Below are 21,591 nucleotides of genomic sequence, written 5' to 3'. Positions count from 1 at the left end.
TTATATTTCAGTATTTTGTAGTATAAAGAATATTTTGATAAAAAGTTCATCGTTCGACTGGAATATCAAAAATCCCTTAACTACAAGTTGAAGTAAAAGGCATTTTTAATTTCATTACAACTTTCATGTTTATTCAATAAATTTTTCGGTTTAGTAGTTTTTTTTTCTAATTTATTAACTTAAAGTATGAAAAATAGGTAATAAACTTGCCAATGTTAAACAAAATCATAGCTATTGACAAAAAACAAATTTAGCAACAAATGTGTGAACAAATTATTTAATGGGCTTGATGGTGAATTTCGATTGCCGAAAAGAGGGATCTAGTATAAGGCAAACTCTTAGCGTTTGATAAGCACCAGAATCATCTTCTCCTATTTGTAAATTAAGTACGATACATTTTTTTAAGTAATTCCACTTAACTCAAGAAGATACATTTTCGATTGGTACATTTTGGAAAATATTTGAAAAATTGGTTTGCTTTTGACTACTTAAATACGTACATAATATATATAGAGATATACACATATCCATATAGTTACATTTAAAGTTTTAAACAATAAAATAGTAAACAAAAACAAAAATCGTTAACAAAGAAAAAAAAACTCGGAGTTCGGGGTAGCTTCGTCTAGAGACTCCCCATTTCCTAATAGAGAGTACACACGCGGTATTTACAAGATCTTCCATGAATCAAAATATGTTTACATGTTATTATATATAGGTTTATATGTGTGTGTTGTATTTTAGATTTATCTATAACGTTTGAGTAGGCCCATTAAAGGCTGACATTTTAAAAAGTTGCATAGTTCACCAAATTCTCTGGGTCAACTCTCACTAAAGCTGTTCTGGGGATCTGTCTCAGTTGATGTGGGGAAGGATGGCTTGAGTAAATTTACTTAGAGCAAAAGTGTTCTGAATGTACACCCTGTACTTAACTCATATGGTTTGGTTATTGATACACGTACAGTGAACGCTTTGGGCACTACGACAAATATCACATAATGAGATCAATTGGATTTATTTTGGGTACTTTTTGTTTTCGTTTGCGCTTCATTTCCGTTGTTAAGTTTCGGGTTGTAAAATAAGAATGTACGATTAATTGCACAATGTCATTGAACTTAAGATTGTCTACTGATTTGGGCTTGACTGGTGGGCTAATTACATAATCAGTGGCAATCCACAAGCTGATTAAGTACCTAATTTAAGTATGTGTTTGATTTGAAAGTTGTTCCGATTCATAATACTTGGTCTGCACTTGATTTGAGTTGTTAGCGAGTTGAGGAAGGGGAGAAGAAACGAATAAAAATAAGGAATTGCACTCCATATACATAGGCGTAAAGTAATCCTATTGCGGGACGATTTCCCTAAATAAGTTGTAACAATCGTGCTCTTCGTATAGTTAATATTAACTTAAGTATGTATAACAATGTGTTTCCGGTGGCTTTGTGGTTTCTGATTATTGTTAACTTTTCAGAATTCAATTGAATTGATAAGTACAAATTGTCCATCTAAATTCAACATTATTTTCGCTCTTTATAATTATGCAACTTTTTAAAAGTCAGCTTTTAATGGCCAACACTAAGCCAAATAGTGTTTTTTATAGGTTGGTGTTTGTTTATATTATGTGTGTGTACATTTGAAATGTTTTTATATTTTACATTCATTAAAGTATATCCATTTTTGGGTCAGTACCCACTTCAGAAAAACTACTGCCAAAATAAAGAATTCCACATTTAGAACTTGTTAAATTGTTTAGTTTTGAAAGCAGCGCTTCCTGAAGTGAATATTGAGCATTTGTTTGCATTTCTTATGCCGTATTTATAATTAAAATATATTTATATTTTCTTCTGTTATAAAACTTAAAATGAATATAACCAAAAATAAAACAAAGTTAGTAATAACTTGTGTACTCATCATATTTGTTTTTCAGGGTTGTGGTTAACCCAAACTTTCATCATCATCCTTGACCTCATAACCATTTTTCAAGGCGGGTGGGGTACAGTACAAAGGAGAGCCATGGGAATGCTGGGTGGGTGTTGGTTTTTTGTCGTTTGAGTTGTGTGTTTTCCTTTCTTTTCCAATTTTTTTTGCTTTTCCATGTATTTACGCATTATTAAGTAGTATTTGGTCTTGGCCCTTTTTAAGTTAAACTCGAAGATGTCTCTTCCTGCTCTTGCTGTTTATCCTCTGGCAAATGGCAATCGGCTACCTCGCTGTGCATCACGATCTCAATGTCTCCCAGTTCGGTGGCCGCCTCTGCCTTTAGCGCCACATCCTCTGCCCTCGATAGCTTCTGTAACGTGTGAAGTGTTTCCTCGTTAATCGTGTGCTCCGGCGAAATGTTTTCCTTCAGCTGACGCTTCAGGCTGAGCGGAATGTGAGCCGTATTGCACTCCGGCGGGGATGGCGACTCCGTGCTGCTTGAAGCCGACGTCCCCGTGCTCAACTCATGTTGACCAACTGCACCAGAAGCCGCCTGTTCACCGCTGTTGTTAAAGGAGATGTTCTGGCGAAAGACTTGCTTGCTAAAATCCCGCAACTGTCTGGAGGCTGTGTCGAGAAAGGATGAACTGCCCGTGTCCGTGTGTGAGGATGTATTTTGGCTGGCGTTGGAGATGTTGCTACCGGTCAGCGAGGTCCACGATGCGGGCGAAGATTTCCGCGCAACCGATAGAATTGGATTAGGGGTGTTGCCACTGGAGTCGACTCCGCTTGCTCCTCCTACGACGCTTGCCGCTGTGGCGTCTGTCAAAGCAAGAAATTAGAGGTATTACAGCCATGGCTATTATGAAGTTTAATATTTTAAATATGTAATCCTCTAATTTAGCTGTATTATTTTAAAAAGCTTTTTTTTTAAATGTAGTGGATAAGGAGAACAAAAAGAATATTTAGTTTCTTTTAAATATCAACAACATAAAGAATAACTAACTCTGTGCGCTGTTTGTGATCGAGTTGGCGGCGGGCCCGCTGCTTATTTGACTGGCCTTGGGTTCTGGCGAGGAGCTTCGATGGAAAATGGTGCCCGTGTTAAATAACGTGAGCAGCTTGTCTACCGCCGACGGATTGGCTATCCACGAAGTTTTCCGGGTACGAGTCTGTGGGGCATTGCTGGCGGGCTCGGCAGGCGGCACCACTTCTGATTCACTTTCCATAACTGGATTCAAGTTGCCCGCCGCAGCAGCAGCAGCAGAGAGAGCAACCACACCAGCCGATTCCTTGGTCAACGTAATGTCATTATCGCCAAACACGGCCAGGGGACAGGTCCTGGGTGGAGCTTCGGGGCCGGAGGCCACAGAGTCGGTAGCATCGGTGGAGGTTGAGGTGCTACCATTGCTATTGCTACTGCTCCCACTGCTGCTGCTTCCGGGCGAAGTTGAGCTCGAATGACTGGAGGTGGGTGATACGGTCAGGTGTGGCGATAGTGTTTGCCCCGCTACCTCTCCGACTTTTGTACTATTCTGTGCGTTGGTAACATCTACAGCCTCTACAATAACCACACTGCTTACGGGCACCGCTGCAGCTGCTGCCTCCACAGCCTCAGACAGCAGAACCGCCTTCCTTGCCGATTTCAGCATGGGTGTGGGTGGTAGGTCGATTGGTGGCGTGTGCGGCGTGATCGGCGGCATCTTTCGGTTGGCCATCGGCACCTGGGGATCCTCGTAGATGCGAGACACATGGAAGCGAGACCTGGGCGACACCGACAACCGCTTGACCGTCTGCGTCGAGGAGGTAACAGACGCCATTGCGGGCAGAGAACTGGAGGTGGGCAGGGCTCCAACGGTGTCGAGGCTGCTCTGACTGCCACTAGGCGATCCGATGGTGGGTATGGACATGCAGCTGCTGGCCGAGCGCGGCGTGTGCGGCGGCGGATGCTGGGCCAGGGGCGAGATCAGTGGACTAGCCACTTCAGCCACGCGCGATACGTGAAAGCGGCTGCGGTTGGGCGAGGACGACGGCGATATGGTGGGCGGACTGGGTCCCGGAGAGCGGAGACGGGGTCCGCTCTTTCGCTTCACCTCCAGCAGGGCAGCCGGTGTGGGCATGGCGGTTGCTGCAGCGGACGCGGTTGTCGTTGCAGTCACCGTGCCAGTGGCCGCGTCCACAAGGGGGCGACTGTGGCAGGTCAACGAGATCTTCCGCGAGCCCAAGTAGTAACCGCCGCGACACCGAATGCCCGGAAGACTGCCACCAACACTGCTGCCGCCACCGACCACGGTCGCCACCTTCTCCGCCAGCTCCTGGGCTTGCCGCTTTTCATTTCTCGAGCACAGCGATCGAACAGTGCCCAGCACCCTTGTGTAGTCCAAGTGGGCATCGCTGCCGATCTGAAATAAGAAACATAAGGTTATCAATCACGCAGTATCAGTAATTTACAAATAGTATTCGATAGCTGATCTTTTAATAAACAAAAGGCTGATGCTCACTTTAGTTGTGGAATTGCTCAGTTCGATAAAGCAAATAATGCTGAGTAGTAGCATTATGGTATAACTGAGCAACTGAACAACTGATTTTTGTTTACTTTAGTGAACGAATCAGTCAAGCAACTAGAGTGAAAAGTTAGAACGGGTTTAGGCTGCGAAAGTTACTAAAACCAGGCGGGCAGAGTGCGTTTCTGTTACTAGCATTGTTATCGGATGCAAGCCAAGCAGTTGAGCACAAGAGGAAGTGGGCAGAGAGTTGGAGGAGCAAATTGAGTGGGGTTTTACTTACGCTCTCCTGGGGCAATGGTGATGGCGGTATAACATTTACTATCGGCACTATGGGCAACTTTAACGGAGATGAGAGAGGCAACGACAATAGTGACCACAAATGAAAACGATTCAATTAAAAATTCAAAATGAAAACTCTCAACGTCCAACACAGCCATCCAGAACCAAGCTCAAAATCGCAATGGGTCATTATAGCTACGGCTAGCCGCAGCTTTATATACCCTTGGTAACGTAATACTCTTTTGATTTTAAGTAGTACAAGGAAGCAAAATGTGACATTATATAGGTACTCTATGCCTTAAGGAATGTAACTTCTTTAAAGATTTTTATTTCAGTGGTTGAACAATGTATTCATCATATCGTTACCGAGGGTATATATTCAAAACATAAAAATTGGGTTCTCCCAAGTAAAGTTCAATTCAGACTAATTTACTAACTATCATTTGCTTAGCAAACGTTTAAGTATCAACGTAATACAAACTCAACTTCTACTGTGGCCTCGGATGAGATTTTTCGACTCTTGATGGGCAATGGAATGATATAGAGCTGATTCCGTTTGTGGATAACTTACCGTCAGGCGCTTGGGCTCATCGTTAATGTCGATCTGCGTGAGCGTTTTATTGGACTTGAGCACCTCGGCGATTATGTTCAGACTTTCCACCTCTAGTTTATTGTCTCGGATGTCAATGCGCTGGAGCTTGCTGTTGCCACCAAAGGTGAGAATGGAGGCCAGTGTCTCAATCCCTTTGGCGCTCAGATGGGCACTCTGCAGCCCCAATGTGGTCAGAGTTGTGTTTTTCGTCAGACTTTCCTTAATGGTTGAAATAAACTCATTGGAGAGACAATTCTTGCCAATGTTGAGCAGTTCCAGCGAAATGGTCTTCTGCAGCAGCTCGGAAACAGCTGGGGCGCAGTCCTTGGTCAGATTATTGTTCCACAGGGTGAGGGCCTTCAGCCCGCTGGGCGATCGCTGGGCCTCCAGTGTGGCCTCGGCCAGTTGACGACGCGAAAGTGTGTCGTTCTTAGTCAGCTTCTCGGCAAACTTGGGATCAGCGGAGGCGGTAGAGCTGACACTGTTGTTGCTAGCTCCGCTGCTCATCCCGTCCAGCGATGTCTCACTGCACAGGCTGTCGGAGCTCTGGGAACGGTTGCGGGTGGATTGGTTAAGATATGCACAGCTGGACTCCGTGCGGCGCAGTCCAATGCTGGCTCCCCCTGGCGACGTGGACGGTGGTGGGGGCGTGGGCGCCGGACTGGGAGACGAGAAGGGACTGGGGCTCAGTTCTTTATCCGTCAGCAGGCACTCCTCGGCGATGGTGACTTTTGGCGGCACAAAGGCATCTATCAGTTTGTCTACGGCTGGAGCTGCTGGCGTAGGAGTGGGCGTCGCAGCCTCCTGGGCGGCTACCAGACACTCGGTGGATTCTGTGGCAATGGTGGCGGTCTCAATGCCACACATCTCCTTTGCCATGTCATCCAGCCGCGTGCTTTCCAGTGACACTGAAAGCCGGCTAAACTCGTCGGGTAGGTGGCGACTTATATCGCCTTCAGATGCGCTCTCGAACGCCGAGTCTGTGCTGTGCGTGTCCTCGAAGTCGTCTCCAACCTTTGCGTTTTTATTGACGTCTAGAGGTCGCGATCCACCAGCCCCCGCCCCACTGCCATTGATGCAGTCGCTCTCCTCGGCTGTGACCTCAAAAATAGCCGCTGGCGAGGAGCCACTTGGGCTGCTACCGATCCCCAGTGGTGGCGCTACGACTAAGTTTGCTGCTGCTTCAGCTCCTGATGGCAATTGGATTGTATTGTTATTGTTGCTATTGTTGTGGGAATTGTTAGCATTGTTATTATTGTTGTTGTTTATGATGTTGTTCTGTACACAGGATTCATTGGGTTCAACGGTTTTAGCCTCTGTTGAGGGAGTAATATCTGAAAGGAGGAACAATTAAGCATCAATCGCTACAAATTCTTAATAAGAACTTTTTACCACATATGTTGCGTTCGTTTTGGGAACATTGCTGTTGTTGTTGCGATGGGGATAGCGGCTCGTCGGTTGCACTTGCAACAGCGGCCGATACGGATTCCATCGGGCTGGATGAGATCATAGCCGAACAGGCTTCGTCTCCTGCTGGCGCCTGTTTGGCGGTGGTGGGTTCGAAAATCTCGTTACTGATCTCGCTGATGTCCTCGGAGCAGCAGGCGGCCAGAGTGTCGGTGGATATGTTCGAGGGCGCCTCCTCGCTGCTGCTATCGCTGTTCATGGAGAGCAGCTTGTCCAGCATCGACTGTCCGCTGCCGTTTTGACTGCAATTTCTCACGGTGCGAACAGTGTCCTCAGTGTTTTCGTCGTCGTTATCGTTCTCCAAGTCAACAAGAACACCCACCGCTGGATCGGTTGATGCCGCCTCCTCCGCCGGTGTCTCGGGAATTGAGGTTACGTGCGTAGATGAATCTCCATCGACGGCATCTTTTGCTTGACTGGTGGACGAGTTGGTGGACTGGGGAATGGCTGCCGGGGGCTCAGTCTCCACAGGCGACACGCACTCATCCACCTCAATGGCACGGGTGCGCTTTAAGGCTCCCATTCGTCGTTCCAGCTCGGTTGACTGAAGGATGAGGGCCTGCACCAAGTACATGACACCCTCGTTTCGTATATTGTTGTTGCTTATGTCGATGAGCTCCAAGCTGTGGTTGTAGCGCAACATATCAGCTATGTGCTGGGCATCCACACAGTCCAGATCATTGAAGCCCACCCACAGCTCCTTGAGCATTTTGTTTTGGTAGAGACCTCGGCCTGCAAATGACACTAAAATATAATAAATACAATTGGACTCTGGGTTCATAAAAAGAAATCGTTTTTTTTTTAGATTATCATATCACTAGTTACTAAACCCAAGCCAGGTGAACTTACATAGATGGACGAGTGGCTGTCCCCTAAGGCCGCAGTGCTCCAGCTTTAAAGTGTGCAGATTGGAGGAGCCCAGTGCCCTGCCGAGACTGTCGGCACCCAACTTTGTGATCTGATTACTCTCGGCGTTGAGCAGCTGCAGCTCTTGACTGCGTTCCACCATGTAAGCACACAGTTCCCAGCATCGCTTCGACATCTGCTCCTTGTTGTATGATATGTCCAGCTCGACAGCGGCTTCATAGTATTCGATCATCTGGAAAAGAGCCATCAGGCAGCTCTCGTCCAGCTTACAGTCGGACAGATCGATGCATTTGTATTGTATCTAGAGGTTCAAATTCGTGTATTATTGATCGGAGTCTGGAAAGGGAAGTTTGAACTCACTGCTTACCCTTTTGAAAATTTCCTCGAGGGCTTCGCAATCGTTGGCGGCCAGTTGATTCGCCTTTAGCGGGAGTAGAGGCTGTCGCACCTGGTTCAGATCCAGCCCCTTTAGGTGATCCGTTACGCTTTTTAACGGCGTTGTCTTATGCTTTTGACATGACTGCTCATACTGGTCAACAATCTCAGAAATGCTCTTCACAAGGTATACTGTAAAAGTTTAATGGTCGTTAGAGGTGTATGGAGAAACACTTAAAACTTAAAAGTATTAAGCAGATAAAATAAACCTATGTTATAAAATGTCGCTAGCATATTTATTTAACCCACCCAAGCTATTTCACTTAGTTATTCTTCATTGTTATTATATTGCTAGGACTAGTTTAAAATTAAAGTTTAAATAATAAACTTAATTTATTCTCTTATTATAGTGTAACTAAAGGAACTAGCATATATGTATTTCGTTTAAAGCTCACATTAAACTACTAAAAACCCCAAACAAAATATATCTGCTAATGGATATCTTCAAATATATATGTATCGATCGGAATTCGACTGTTTATGAAGTATTGGAGTCAATAAACTATTGCCAATTCATCCGTTCCAACATATTAAGTGTCGCCATTGTCAAAAGGCACAAAATTTGTCTGGCAAAAAATTTGTTATATGACAAATAACTAGAACTTATGGCGCGTGCGAGTGCTTGGTTCCCTACCCTGAACCTCATCACCCACTTCCAGCATCCTCATCATGATCATCAACAATTGCCGGCGTCGGCATCAAACACATGGAGCGACATAGACAAATTGTCCACACACAAAAAAAAAAAAAACAAATAAATGAAATTGCGGCGGCAATTTCCAAACGATTTGCTTTTTTTCCAGAGGGGTTGGTTGACATGAAATCGTGAACTTGTAATTTGCAACTCATTTGCGTTGGACACATCTTGTTTGCTGTCTATCATTGGAGGGGCCAAATTTAGAAAACGGCAACGTCTACTATTTGATGATAGATTATTGCTAGCAACAGGAACTCTTATAAAAAGCTTTTGATGTGCCCACAAAGTATGACAAATATATCGGTCGCCAGAGATTTAATTAATAATAATTCATGCGAATGTTTGGGTTACTATGGTGTATTTAAACGAATTTAGATACTACAAACTAGAGAATGAAGAACATTGTGGCAAATGCCAAGTGCACCTTTCTTATAAATAGTTGGCAACACACAAACGCTCACCTCCACCCAGACAAACATGGGTTCTTATGAAAAACGTAAACAATTTAATCTATCACTGCATTATCTCGCCACATCGGTGTTAGAAGGCAATTAAACGATTCGTTTTAGATCTGCCAGAAACTTGGATGCCAACAACATCCACATACCTATGCAATAAAAAGAGAGGGAGACGAAATTTTGTCAAGAAATCTTTTCACCGTTTCCGAAAGATTTTCAATCTTGGCAAGCAGTCAAATGTGCTTTAGCTCTATTTCATCTATATAATAGTTCCGTCCTCCTCCGCCAAACCGAGGCTGCCTTGGAAGCCAACATCTGTTAAGTGATTCATTAGCGTTGAGTAGAATAATTCGAAATCTGAATTATTACGAATTTTCACTCGACCAGGCAGACAATGTGACGACCAAGTTTTTGACGTTTCTCTTTGAAATAGTGTTTTTTTTTCGTTTTTAATTTTTATCTATAAATAATAATGATTTAAACCAATCAAATTGGCATTTGACAGTTGAGTTTATGGGTCAACAACTGTTAGTTGCGAGGCGAGGAAATAAGTAGAATATAAACACGGAAGATAGAAAATCTTATGGGATTTCCAACGAGCATCAGGCAATCATAAACAATTTTCCAAGTAAATAAATGAACGGATAACGAAATAGATCGACACCCACTATACGCTTTAGACTGTGAAATACCCTTAAATATAACGACTTCTCCATCATTACAAGGTAAAATTATTTATAGTCCCCAAAATATTGTTACTGATTAGAAAGTAAATAAAATCAGAGATTATCAAGACTTTGTTGGTTCTTTGACCAATTAATGAATACATTAAAAATGTTATGCAAACATTTATTTCCTATAACTTGCGATCTATTTTTGATCGTTACGTTGGGCAACGACAGAATTATAAACAAAAACAGGCCAAGCCCACCTGAGAATTTTATGCAAAAATTTCCTAAATAAAGCCCATTTGTCATAATCAACTATTTACTCGCATTGTTCGACTTTGTACATAAATTATTGACAAAGATAGTGGCCATAAAGGTAAACAAAATACATCGCCTTTTAAGAAAATGGGAATATCCGAATCTCTAGGATTACAGAATGTTTGTCGATGTGCGGCTATCGATCTCGTTGATGATAAATGACTAAGGCTATACAAACATTGTGGAATCGCGTGCCGCCTTAAGACTGCGTCTATTAAATGCCTTTTCAATTTTTTATTATTCTATTGATTTTTGTGCCTTTTTCGCCGCTGCCGCTGACGTTGCCGATTCTCACAAAAGTCAAAGCAAAAGTCGAATGTACAAATAGAGAAAAACTATAAGTAAGCGAAAAGCACTCATAAGAGAAACGGAAAAATTGTCCAATTAAATTGCTGTTAATTTAGTGCTAAACATTTACAATGTCAGAAACTTGTTCTCGCCGCTCTGTCATTAATTTTATGATTGCATTTCGGTTTATTTGGAGTTGGCAACACATAATAGAAGTGGGCTTTAAAATTCCAAGTCAGGAACCTAAAGAAATCGGTCTCGACTTATGTAATCCAACTAGATTGTATACAGAAAAAAAGTGTATAAGTTACGATGGTAATTTTGATGAAATTCAGTATCAATTTGATATGTTAGAAAATTTAAAAACAATATTTGGGTAATACCAATGTTATATTATAACGATATCCATTTTTTTTAAATCAACAAAAAGGGGAAGAATTAGGAAATTAAAGCTGAAACCATATTATTTATGGTCCCATAGGTCTTTTAAACATACCCACAGCTTTTGCCGCTGGCTAAAACCGAATTGATTTTATTGTTTAAATATATAAAATTGATTTTAAATAACTGCTTTTGCCCTAATAATATAGTACATAATTTTTTAATTTATAAATACCACCCAAAATACCAGATTATACAAATTCTAGTGCCATCCCAACCAACTTTTCGTGTTTTATTTTTCGGAAAGTGAGTCTCAGAGTCTCAGTCACTTCTGTTCCATCCAACCTGTTTTCGAAAACGTCTCATTCTCTTATCTGATTTTTGATATCAACCTGCTGCCGCTGACTTGAATTGACAAATTGACTGCCATGACCATCGGTCGTTTGTCATTATCGGGTACCAATTCCCGGCCAAAAGTAGACGAAGGGTTTTTTGACAAAGATAAGCGTCTCAAAAGCTCTAGCCAAGTAAATAAAAAAAGAAAAATAAATAATCCACCTTAAATCAGCCATAAACACGCACCGAAATTCGTAAATAAATTTGTGTGATGTGAGGCGGGAGCGAGTTTCATTTTGACAAAATGCAAACATTTGCTTTATTTACGAAAAAGCTTACTCATATTTGCTCGTCTTTGTCCGTCGATTCCGGCTGTCCGCCAGTGTTCTTAATTTTCTTTATACCCTTTTTAGCTTTGCTTTGTTTTTGAATCGTATAAATTAATTACATCGCCAATGTGCACTAATCGAGCTCGTGACATTTTGCACAGCAATTGATATTCTAGTTATTATCTTTCATGTCATTGACTGCTTGGCTCGATTGAGATTGCTTTGCTAGCAAGTGAATGTGAGTTTAATTGAACTAAGAATTCGAAAGCCAATAAAATAAAGTCTTAACAATTTAATTATATTAATTGTTAAATTGTTGAATTTTAAAGATTAAAATGTCAGAAGTAATAATGAGAGAATGTATAAAAATTAATTTATTAAATTTGATCCAGGTGTAGGCAAAAATTTTTTGTTGTTGGCTGTTTTCGTAACATGTATCTCAATCGTAAGAATTTGATACAGTCCCCAAAATTAAATCATCGATCAAGGTTTTGACGAGGCTTTAAAAATAAAAATAATAACTTCTTTTGTTGTTTAATGATTGATTGATTGATGCACCTATTAAGCAGCTTAAAAAAACTTTTTCTTTGTTTATTTTAAATTCTAAGTTTATATATGTATGTACTATATGAGTATTAGGTACAAAAATCCGAAACTAAAACCAAACAAAACAAAAAATGTTAAATACATTAGAGTATCTGATATCATTAGACTGCAACCTAAGTAAATATATAGCAAGAACACCCCAGTGTTATATAAGAGTCAATGGTAGCTCTTTAAAGACTTCATATACTTGCGAATAAGTAAATATTTGAATAAATATTTTGACCTAGTTTAGGTCTCGGATCGAGGTTATTTACTGGGATTGGACCTTCTACAGATAAACCAAGGAAGTGCTGGAATTCCTATTTGTACAATTGTGTAGCTGTGGCTATCATTTTCTTTTCTTTCCCTGCCAGAATGTCTGTCTGTCATAATGTCTTCTCTGTGGGCTTCTCTTTTAGTGCTTTTGTTTTAGTGACAACGATGACATCACATAGTTTCTACACCCACAACGTGAAAAAAGAACAGCAAATACGAGTGCAAACACAAAGACACAAACAAAGGCAAGAAAGGAATCGAAGTAAACAAACAAATGTACAAGCAGGCAAATAAAAATACACAATTTACATATGTGTCTGGGTGTCACCTACACAGAGGTAAATAATAATGGAGACAGAGACAAAAACAACAAGTGCCTCGACTAACAGATACCCTCTACTTTGCTTAACAATTTTAAAATAAATAAGTATATACACAGAGGTAAATAATAATGAAGACAACAACAAGAACAACGATGAGAACAATTTATAGATAAGTAATTCGACTATCAGATACCCTCTACTCTGCTAAACAATATTAAAATAAATAAGTATATACACAGAGGTAAATAATAATGGAGACAAAGACAAGAACAACGATAAGAACAATTTGAAGTTAAGTAACTCGACTATCACATACCCTTCACTATCTGTTTTAACAATTTTAACCAATAATGTTAGAATTCATTTTGAAACCCTTTCTAAAAATGGTTTGAAATAAATTTTCTTTTTGTAGATACATTGTAGGTATTAAAAATTAGTTGTTATCTTTATCAAATTATCGATTTCTTGCATACTTTTTATCGAATACAATATACCCTTTAGCTCGTCGATTAACCGGTATAAAAACAAAAACGGCGCAAACGTTTAAACAAATTGATAGACACTCCGACGAGACGAATGACGGGCACAAAGCGGAGCCCACAATTGGCGTCCAAGGCAAAGTTAAAACGGAGCAGAAAAGAGCAAAGCAAAAGCAGAAGCAAAATCGAAAAGCAAAGCCGGTCAAAAGAAACGGCGAACAAATAATAAAATAATAATAAAACATGTGAGGAGGAGCTTGGGGCAAACTGGAAAGCCAAAGCAATGGAAACAACGAAAAACGAACCGAACCGTATCTTATCAGCAATTTCTGTTATCGCTGACGTGAAAATAACAAACAACAAAATCAAAGAAAACTCAAAACAATTTTGGTGAGACAGACATTTTAACAGCCGGGGATTGAAAACAAATTAAAAACTTTTCAAAACAAAGTAATTTGCGACTTTAACAAAGCTATTCACGTTTCTAGCAGTCCTAATCAGGCTGTTTTGATTTCTTGATTTATGTATATTTCTATAGGTCTTGCCTTTCGGTTAAATAGTAGCAACAAACCAAAGATTCTATTTAATGCCATACATTATAAATAGTTTATGTACAATGCACGCTGTGTATAAAGACCAAATTATAATAATATTTTCTATAAACAAAAACAAAGTCATAGAAATGCCTTTAAGCAATTGGAATATGGAAAGGCATAGCTTTTCATTTAAGTGAGAAAATTGTATTGAAATATAAAAACTAAGATGCCGACATAATAAATTCTATAAACACAAGGATCCACCAATATCAAAGTGAAATATAGCATGAGTGTAAAGATCACACGAATTATTAGACAAGCAACCTGTTGTGCATTTTTTAAGCACTTTCTGGGCTCCCAAATTTATATTTCATCGATTGATATCTGCATTTAAATAAACCCATATAAATGTGCGATTGAGAATTGTAAACTGCAGTAGTTCTCTTCCTGAATTCGCTAGCATTTTCTTTGTACCTAGCAACAGCAACAGATTATTGTTGTTCAGGTAGTACGCATTTATCGGATGCAACGCCTTCTCTATTCACTTACCCATAGGTAAATAAATATTTCTGCGCATTTTAGCGACTTGGCAACCACCGCAATTCTTCTCTCGAAAATCTATTTCACTTGATATAAGCTGACAGATCTCTCGGATCCTTTTTGCACCCGCATTACAATGCGTAAAAATATATTGCTTTAATTAAATGAAATCACAGGAAGTGAAGTAAGTGAAAACTAATCATGTGTCTCGAATTTAGCTTCCGTGTTTGAGTTTACCCGCCTATGATAAGATCGAAAGCACGGATTCCCAGTGGGTTTGTAGAATGACAATTTGTCAACTGAACGCTGTACAAATGAATGCTGAACAACCGGAAGATATATACATAGCTCTAGTTTCCGCTGCAACACCCAGTCTTATAAAGTAAAGGCGGTACCAGTTGTTTCTATTACAGATGGTGCATTCTTTGCAACCAATCTAACGATATCTTATTGTTAATTTATGAAAGTGTAAGGATCAAAACTGTTAAAATTATTATACTTTATGAATCTATATGAAAAAGGGATGTTTTACTATAATAAAACCGAGTTATCTAAGGCAATGGTTCATTTAAGTTTATAAAGCCTACTAAATGTTCATAATCCAATAAAAGCAAAGTAGTTCTTTCGGTATCTAAAAAGCACGTTGGGTAATACCTAATACAAGCTTTATACGGGATGAGAGATAACAAATCCATCAATTATTCTTATTATAACAAAGAACTATCATTATAATCACTAAATATAATGAACCCAAAGGACTCGTTTTAAGGTAATTTAACTAAAGACCCATTGCAAAACGTACCTTGCTTCCAAGGATTGGCCGGCTCCAGGTAACCGGTGACCAGTTGGTTATCCGGAAACGAGACGCGACGGGCGATGGACGAGGTGAGCGAGCTGTCCGAGGATTTTCGCTGCAGGAGGCTGGGTGCCGTCGATAGGATGATGCCCCTCATGGGCAGGCCCAAAGGCGCTGCAGTGCCTCCGCCGCCACCGCCTCCTGCTGCGGAACTCACGAAATCCGGGCACATGGTCGAGCTGGGATTGGAGGCCAGGGAATCGGTGCGCCATACCGCCGTCTGCTTGGCATCGTGGTATATCTTGATCTTCTGACGTTGCTGCGTCCGCATCTGGGCATCGAATGCGGGCGATTCTGCTGCGGCAGCAGACGATGCAGCAGCGGCATTCGACGGCGCAGCAGCCGCATCAGCTGTTTCTGCCAATTCCGTTCGCGCTGCCACAGCTGTTGTTGTTTTTGCTGCTGTTGTCAGCGGCGGCGGCGGTTGACCCTCAGCTGTTGCATTTATTTCCTTTACACCAGCTGATGTTTCTGCCTCTGCTGCGGCAGATGTTGCAAAGTGCGTTGCAATTGCAATTGTTGGCTCCGTTCCATTGCCATCTGTTGTTGTTGTTGCTGCTGCTATTGTTGTTGTTTTTGGCTCTGCATTGTCGCGATTATTGTGCAACATTGTTGCTAAGCGTTTCAATTGCTGCTGTCGTTCTCAAGTTTGTCGCTCTTCAAGTTTGCAGAATATCTCGAACTTGTTATTTTTTTGTTAAGTTTTACATTTAAATCACTTTTTGTATATACACCCTCGATATCGTTTATTTTTCGTTTTTTATTATTTGTGCTGCGAACGCGCGCTTCCCGTTTACATTTTCGGGTGCTTTTTTATCAATTATTTATTTATTTTAACGCTACAAAATGAATAACAAATTAGGATTAATTTTAATCAAATAAACATTCTTAGTGTTTTGTATGCCGTTCGCCTACAGTTTGAAAGGCGATAAAGTAGTGTTCGAATTTGTCAAACGCATCGTATAATCAGGCGGGGGCCAGTTTACAAAACACAAAAAATTTTCCGCTCAAAAAATTTCCACCGTCACAAACGCACAGTGGAACTGACAGCTACAGTTGGGGCAATAAATTTGAAACAGTTAAGCTACGCTTTTTTGTATTTTCAATGTTTTCATTGTTAAATTGCTTTTCATAACAGGCATAAAACCTTGTGTTTTTTAATATTTAATATTTTGTGGAAAACTTTCTTTTCTGCACTTTCGAAGTTAAATTTGCTTTTAGCCGTTTTCACTATTTATTTATATATTTTTCAGAAGTTTTTTTATTACGGCATTATTTTATTCACTGAGCAGTAAAATGAATTAAAATGGATATTTCGTATTTAATAAAAATATTTTTGAGTAATTTAAAAAACAAACAATTTTGATAATTGATCGATGAACGGTAGAAAATGGTAGGGCAGGATTTATTTTGCTGAACTTCCTTGCTACCCCACTGTGCAATGTTAAGTTTGAAAACAAAAGAAAAACGAATATTGAAAAAAAGAGACTGAGCACACACACAAAAAAACGCTCTCTGGGCGAAGCAAGAGAGCAAAAGAGAATGGCATAAAAAACATTACCTAATTGTTATTGTTTTTGTTTGCGTTTGCCTTGCCAGAGAGGAGAGAGAACATAAAGAGAGAAAGATGAAGAGGGAAAAGCGAGAAAAGCCAGTCGCAGATTGTTTGCGATTGTTGTTTGTTATCGTTTTTCCCCTCTGCACTTTTCGCATTTTTGTTTACCTCACCAGGTTGCCTTTCTCTCACGCGCCTCAGTGCGAGTGTGTGTGTGTGCTTGCGCCTATGTGTTTGTGTGTGGGGGAATAACACGCGCCCTGTTGCATGCAAAACTCAAATTAAAAGGCAAATTGCAATTGGTAATTACACGGCCCAGTCGAAAGGGACAAACAATTGCACGCTCTTGCTGCTCAATTTTCCTCGAATTTTGTTTTAGAATAAATACATCAATTACGTCACGCATGTCGGTGTGCGTTAGATTGGAGGACTACAGAGTTGCTGTTGTTGCTTGCGAAGTTTTCGTTCGATTTCCGTGTTGCGTAGTTTGTATCTGTTGTTTTCACACAATCAGATGTTGTTTTAAAACACACTGACATTGGCGCACTTTCAATCTCTTCTTTTTTTTTGTTATACAACTTTGGGCGAAGGATTTTCGTGTGTGAGCGGCCAGTCAGCAGAAGTGGCTTTTTATCGGGCATTTAACCGAACCGTGCTCCATTCAACTTGGCGTTCAGCTACCGACGTTTAGGCATCCGCGACCCAACAACAACAACCGATCACAAAGACGTTGAAAATGCGAAAGATAGAAATAGAAACCGAGTTGCGCATTTTCATGCTGGCCAACGAGTGGCGTTGCCAGACCGTCGCAAGGCGAATTGGTGATAAAGGACTGTTTATGCTGGGTTTCAAACTCAAGAATATGTGTATACAAAATAGGTCATAGCCGCGCAGGGGAATTTATGTTATGCAATGCGCGGAAAGCAAAGCCTCTTTGCATCGTTCTTAAGTTTTAGACGGTTACAGTTGAACATGGCACAGTAGCTAAAGACCAATATAATAGACTTCAACTTTAACCAATTGAAAAAACAGTGATAACAAAAACACTTGTCTTCGCATGAGTATACTCTTTAAAATTTCCGTTTCAAAACCGATTTACTTTACGAACTGAGTAATGGCGACGTGTGAACCACTCTTAGCACTCCCAACAGTCTGGCAACCCATCCACGTGTGCTCTTTTCACGCTCACTCTCCCTTAAATCGCACGAAACATACAACATCAAAACAATAAGTTTGTGTACACATCCACTTCACGTTGCTTATTAATTGATGCTCGCACTAGTTGTTTGTTTTAATTGCACACTTTGAACACGATTATCGGGCAAATCACGCAAAAACCCGCCGCTGCTCTCTTTATCTCTCTCTGTATGGTATGCCAACGATATGATGTCAGAGGAAACCTTTTGCGTACACCTCGTAAGGGAATAATATATTGGAATCCAATACGCTAGCTTTCGGTTGGGATTTAGTTTTGCAAATTTGCAGTTTTCGGGATGGCGAGCCGAACATTTGCGCGTTAAAATGTCGGCTGAAGTGTGGGAGGAGAAAAAACAAACTTCAGTTTTCAAGGTCACTGGGCTGAAGTTTTTCATACACACGCACCTTATCTGGCCCTTAACCCGCCCACCACAGATCTCAGTTTTTTGCGGACACGAGCGATATTATTATTTGAAGGGGCTTACTTCGCACTCAATTTTATTTACTGTATTTCGTCCGATGGGAGCCGCGAATCTCGTGCGCGAACCTCTTATTCACGTTCACGTTCTCGATTTCGCCCGCTTTCACGATTTGACTGGATTTGGTTTGGACTACGTAAGTTACGTACGTAAGTTAAGTACGTATGACGTATGCCAAACGTAAGTGTCAGTGAAAAAGGGAGACAGCCTCAGCGTAAGTGTCAGTAAAAAAGCGAGATGCAAGATGCTTCCCAAGTGCCCAGCAAAACGTAAGCCAACGTAAGTGTCAGTAAAAAAGGGAGATAGCCTCAGCGTAAGTGTCAGTAAAAAAGCGAGATGCAAGATGGAGAATGGAAGATGAGGAAAATCACAACAAACAATTAGAGGTGGAAAACCATCGATGTTAACGTCGAATGTCATCGAATTGGCACGCCAACATCGATGTCATCGGTGTTTTCAAAGCATCGGTAATCGATGTTTGGCAGAAATCTTTTATTACGCTTTTTTACTGACACTTACGGTTGCTTACGTTTGCTTACGTTCAAACACAAAAATACTGAATAAACGATTTTGTGGGATTTGGTATTCTCTGGAAATGCAATGTTCTCATCCTGATTTGAATATAGTATGGGCATCGAAAGATAAAAAGTGACACTTTTCAAGTGCTTTGACGAACTAACAAACAAAGACTCCGTTGGGAGTTAACCACCATTGAACACCATTTTCTCTGAATCCTTTACGTAGGTGAACTTTTTGGTGGACACAGTTTAAAATGGCAAATCAAAGCGAAAGAGATTTACTAGAAGGCATCGATTTAAATTTAAGATGTTGCTGGATTTTCCATTTGAGTCTCGAACCATGCCACCGTACTTGATTCTCGCTTCAAAAAATTAGGGATTTCTCAGACAATCCAACTCGAGGAAGTGGCTAAAAGCTAAGGCTTACAGAAAGAGCGAAAACGCGTTTTAAGCAAATCTGGATTTGCGAATTTACCTTTGAAATAGTTAGTAATATTTGAATACTAATTTTTTTTTTTTTTATTTGCTATTTTAGGTATGCTATACAGAATATACAAAATATAAAGAGTGAGTACTTTTAACGGTGCCGCACTGCACTTAATTCCGCAGCGAGTACAATAAAAATCGACTTTACACGAATATATCATTGAAAAAAGGCATTGTTTTTACCTTTTTCTTAGCATATTCTAATTTAAAACTTAAAAAAAGTTTATTTGAAGTCTAAAAGTCGAGGTAAGTAGAGAAATTGATATCAAGTTAATTCAGAAAATGTACATTAGTATATACTAAAAGAATTCTTTATGAAAAATGTAATAAGAAGCGTCAAGAGATATGTACATAGGTCCATTATTTTTTTAAAGGAAGGTTTGGATTTCGTTAAATAAACTGATTTCTCAACCAGAATGCGCAAGTACTGACTGGTGGAAGCCATCCCAGAAAATATTATTAGTATTTTTTCCGGCCCACAAGCATACCATGGCGCGCCGGGTACGGTCACCCGATGATATCCAACAATCAGAGCTGTTTCATTCACCTTCAGGCTGGAAACTCCAGCCAGCTCGGATCATTCCTGCGGAGGAATGTACGGTGCAGTCCAGCCGCGAAAACGTTGGAACTGCATTTGGCATTGCGGTCTTTTCAGGAACACCCGTATCATTTGAGATATCGACCTCTTTCATCTCCATAAGCACTTCACTTTGTCATGATTTCATCCTACCGATTATCGACCAAATTGTAGGGGGCTCAAACAGGACAACCCTTACTTTTCTGCAGTTCCATTATTTAGGTAGGACTTTCTTGCATATGTTCATTGGGTTCACAGATAATTCTTCTTTCTCTACAAGAAAATAACTCCTAAATGGGAAAATTGGGCCGATATATTAAAACATTTTTTCGAACATGAATATTTGTGTGCCGAAAAATATTTGATAGGGTACATTTATGGGGGCCGTAGACAAAATAATATTTAATGTTGGCTTCTGGCCCTATGTGCGTCAAATTTAATGGGGTTCAAATTACCTTACCTTAAACCTCCTTAACATGTTTTCTTATTTTTCGGATGCATATCGTTACAGTGCTCCCGTGCACATCAAAGCGAATTCGTGAAAACAAGCTGTGTTTCTGGTCCTTTGGGCTTTGGCTTAAATTGATCTATAACATTTTGAGCATTGCTTGTGTATTGCGAGCTTAAAAATAAAGGACAACTCTGCACTATCAAGCTGGCTGTCTTTATCGACAACTGCCAATATACTATAATACCAAGAGGGCTTAAAAGGACTTAAAGGTCGCTTACAAATTCCGAGTTTTAAAATATACCCAAAGTAAGATTTTTTTAGAACCAACCATGCGAACCTAACCATTTGAATTCGGTGTCCGCTAGGGATTGGTGAATACAATGTCGACGGCTTTACAATGTGTGCGGCTGAACAAGGCATTGATCACGAAAATGGATCGCAAGGCATAGACTGTATAATTTTATATTTAAATTCTCAGGTTTTGACTTTTTGTTTAATTTTAAAAGTGTACGAACGTCTCGAGTGACTCCCTGGAAGTACCCATGTATAATCGTCGCCTTTGTACACTCTCCTGGTGCTCTTTCATCATCATCATTCATCTTTGCCCCTATCAAATTATAAAGAAATTAAATCCCACTTCACATTATTTAATGCAGAACTCCCTGACCTTTTCGACTGGGAGCCCATTAGATGAAGACGTTGCGAACTACAATAATTAAGAATTCCTTAAGACGCCGGTCAATAGCAACGCGACAAACTAAGGGAGTCCACCAGGAAGTATAGAATAATCAGAAGTTGAAATTGTTTTTTAGCCTACAATTTGCATCCTGGGAAAGTGGTCCAATATAGTTTTGCATCTCACAAGAGGACACTTCGCGTGGGCTATCAAAATTAGCATAGGGCTACATTATCACGCCAGGGAGCTCAGTATTATCCGAGAGGCCGGCCTCAGCAGTCAAATGTGTTGTTTCAGACATGCTACAATTCAGTATTACAAATATCAATGTATATTTCTAAATCTCTTTCTTGAAAATGTAAGGAGGGCCTAATAGATAAGTCCAAAAATATAAAATTAAAAGCAAACTTATGTACTTGTTTATTTTTTCTTGATTTTTTAATTTTCCGGGTGATAAATATTTTATCCATTTTATATATTATTATCATATCATTATAATTATCGTTGATATCGGC

The 21,591-nt window shown here is 40.3% G+C and overlaps 1 protein-coding gene across 5 annotated transcripts; it reads right to left on the bottom strand.

Moving 5' to 3' along the window:
• Positions 1-109: 109 nt before the first annotated feature.
• Positions 110-18,478, bottom strand: LOC119548781 (flocculation protein FLO11). Of its 5 annotated transcripts, none has more exons than XM_037856344.1 (8): positions 18,375-18,478; positions 15,084-15,976; positions 8,000-8,199; positions 7,615-7,933; positions 6,691-7,509; positions 5,278-6,632; positions 2,927-4,322; positions 110-2,742 (listed from the first exon to the last, which is right to left on the bottom strand). In XM_037856344.1, exons 2-8 carry the CDS (start codon positions 15,745-15,747, stop codon positions 2,138-2,140), a joined length of 5,358 nt encoding a protein of 1,785 aa, XP_037712272.1. In that variant the 5' UTR covers positions 15,748-15,976; positions 18,375-18,478; the 3' UTR covers positions 110-2,137. The 5 variants fall into 5 exon arrangements, with proteins under 5 accessions (XP_037712272.1, XP_037712269.1, XP_037712270.1 ...); XM_037856341.1 differs by lacking the exon at positions 18,375-18,478 and adding an exon at positions 17,003-17,421; XM_037856342.1 differs by lacking the exon at positions 18,375-18,478 and adding an exon at positions 17,081-17,421.
• Between the last annotated feature and the right edge of the window lie 3,113 nt (positions 18,479-21,591).

The sequence above is a fragment of the Drosophila subpulchrella genome, chromosome 2L (assembly GCF_014743375.2).
Source record: "Drosophila subpulchrella strain 33 F10 #4 breed RU33 chromosome 2L, RU_Dsub_v1.1 Primary Assembly, whole genome shotgun sequence".
In the NCBI taxonomy this organism is placed as follows: Eukaryota; Metazoa; Arthropoda; class Insecta; order Diptera; family Drosophilidae; genus Drosophila; species Drosophila subpulchrella.
The sequence above is the reverse complement of the archived record's forward strand: the minus strand, read 5'-3'. Positions and strand labels throughout refer to the sequence as shown.

Bases quoted from the DNA above. Each gene is read 5' to 3' on its own strand.
- LOC119548781 (XM_037856344.1), bottom strand. From the start codon at position 15,747: ATGTTGCACAATAATCGCGACAATGCAGAGCCAAAAACAACAACAATA. The intron at 4,323-5,277 runs GTAAGTTATCCA...TTCTTATTTCAG, and splicing joins ATGAGCCCAAGCGCCTGACG to ATCGGCAGCGATGCCCACTT. The intron at 2,743-2,926 runs GTTAGTTATTCT...TTGCTTTGACAG, and splicing joins GATCACAAACAGCGCACAGA to ACGCCACAGCGGCAAGCGTC.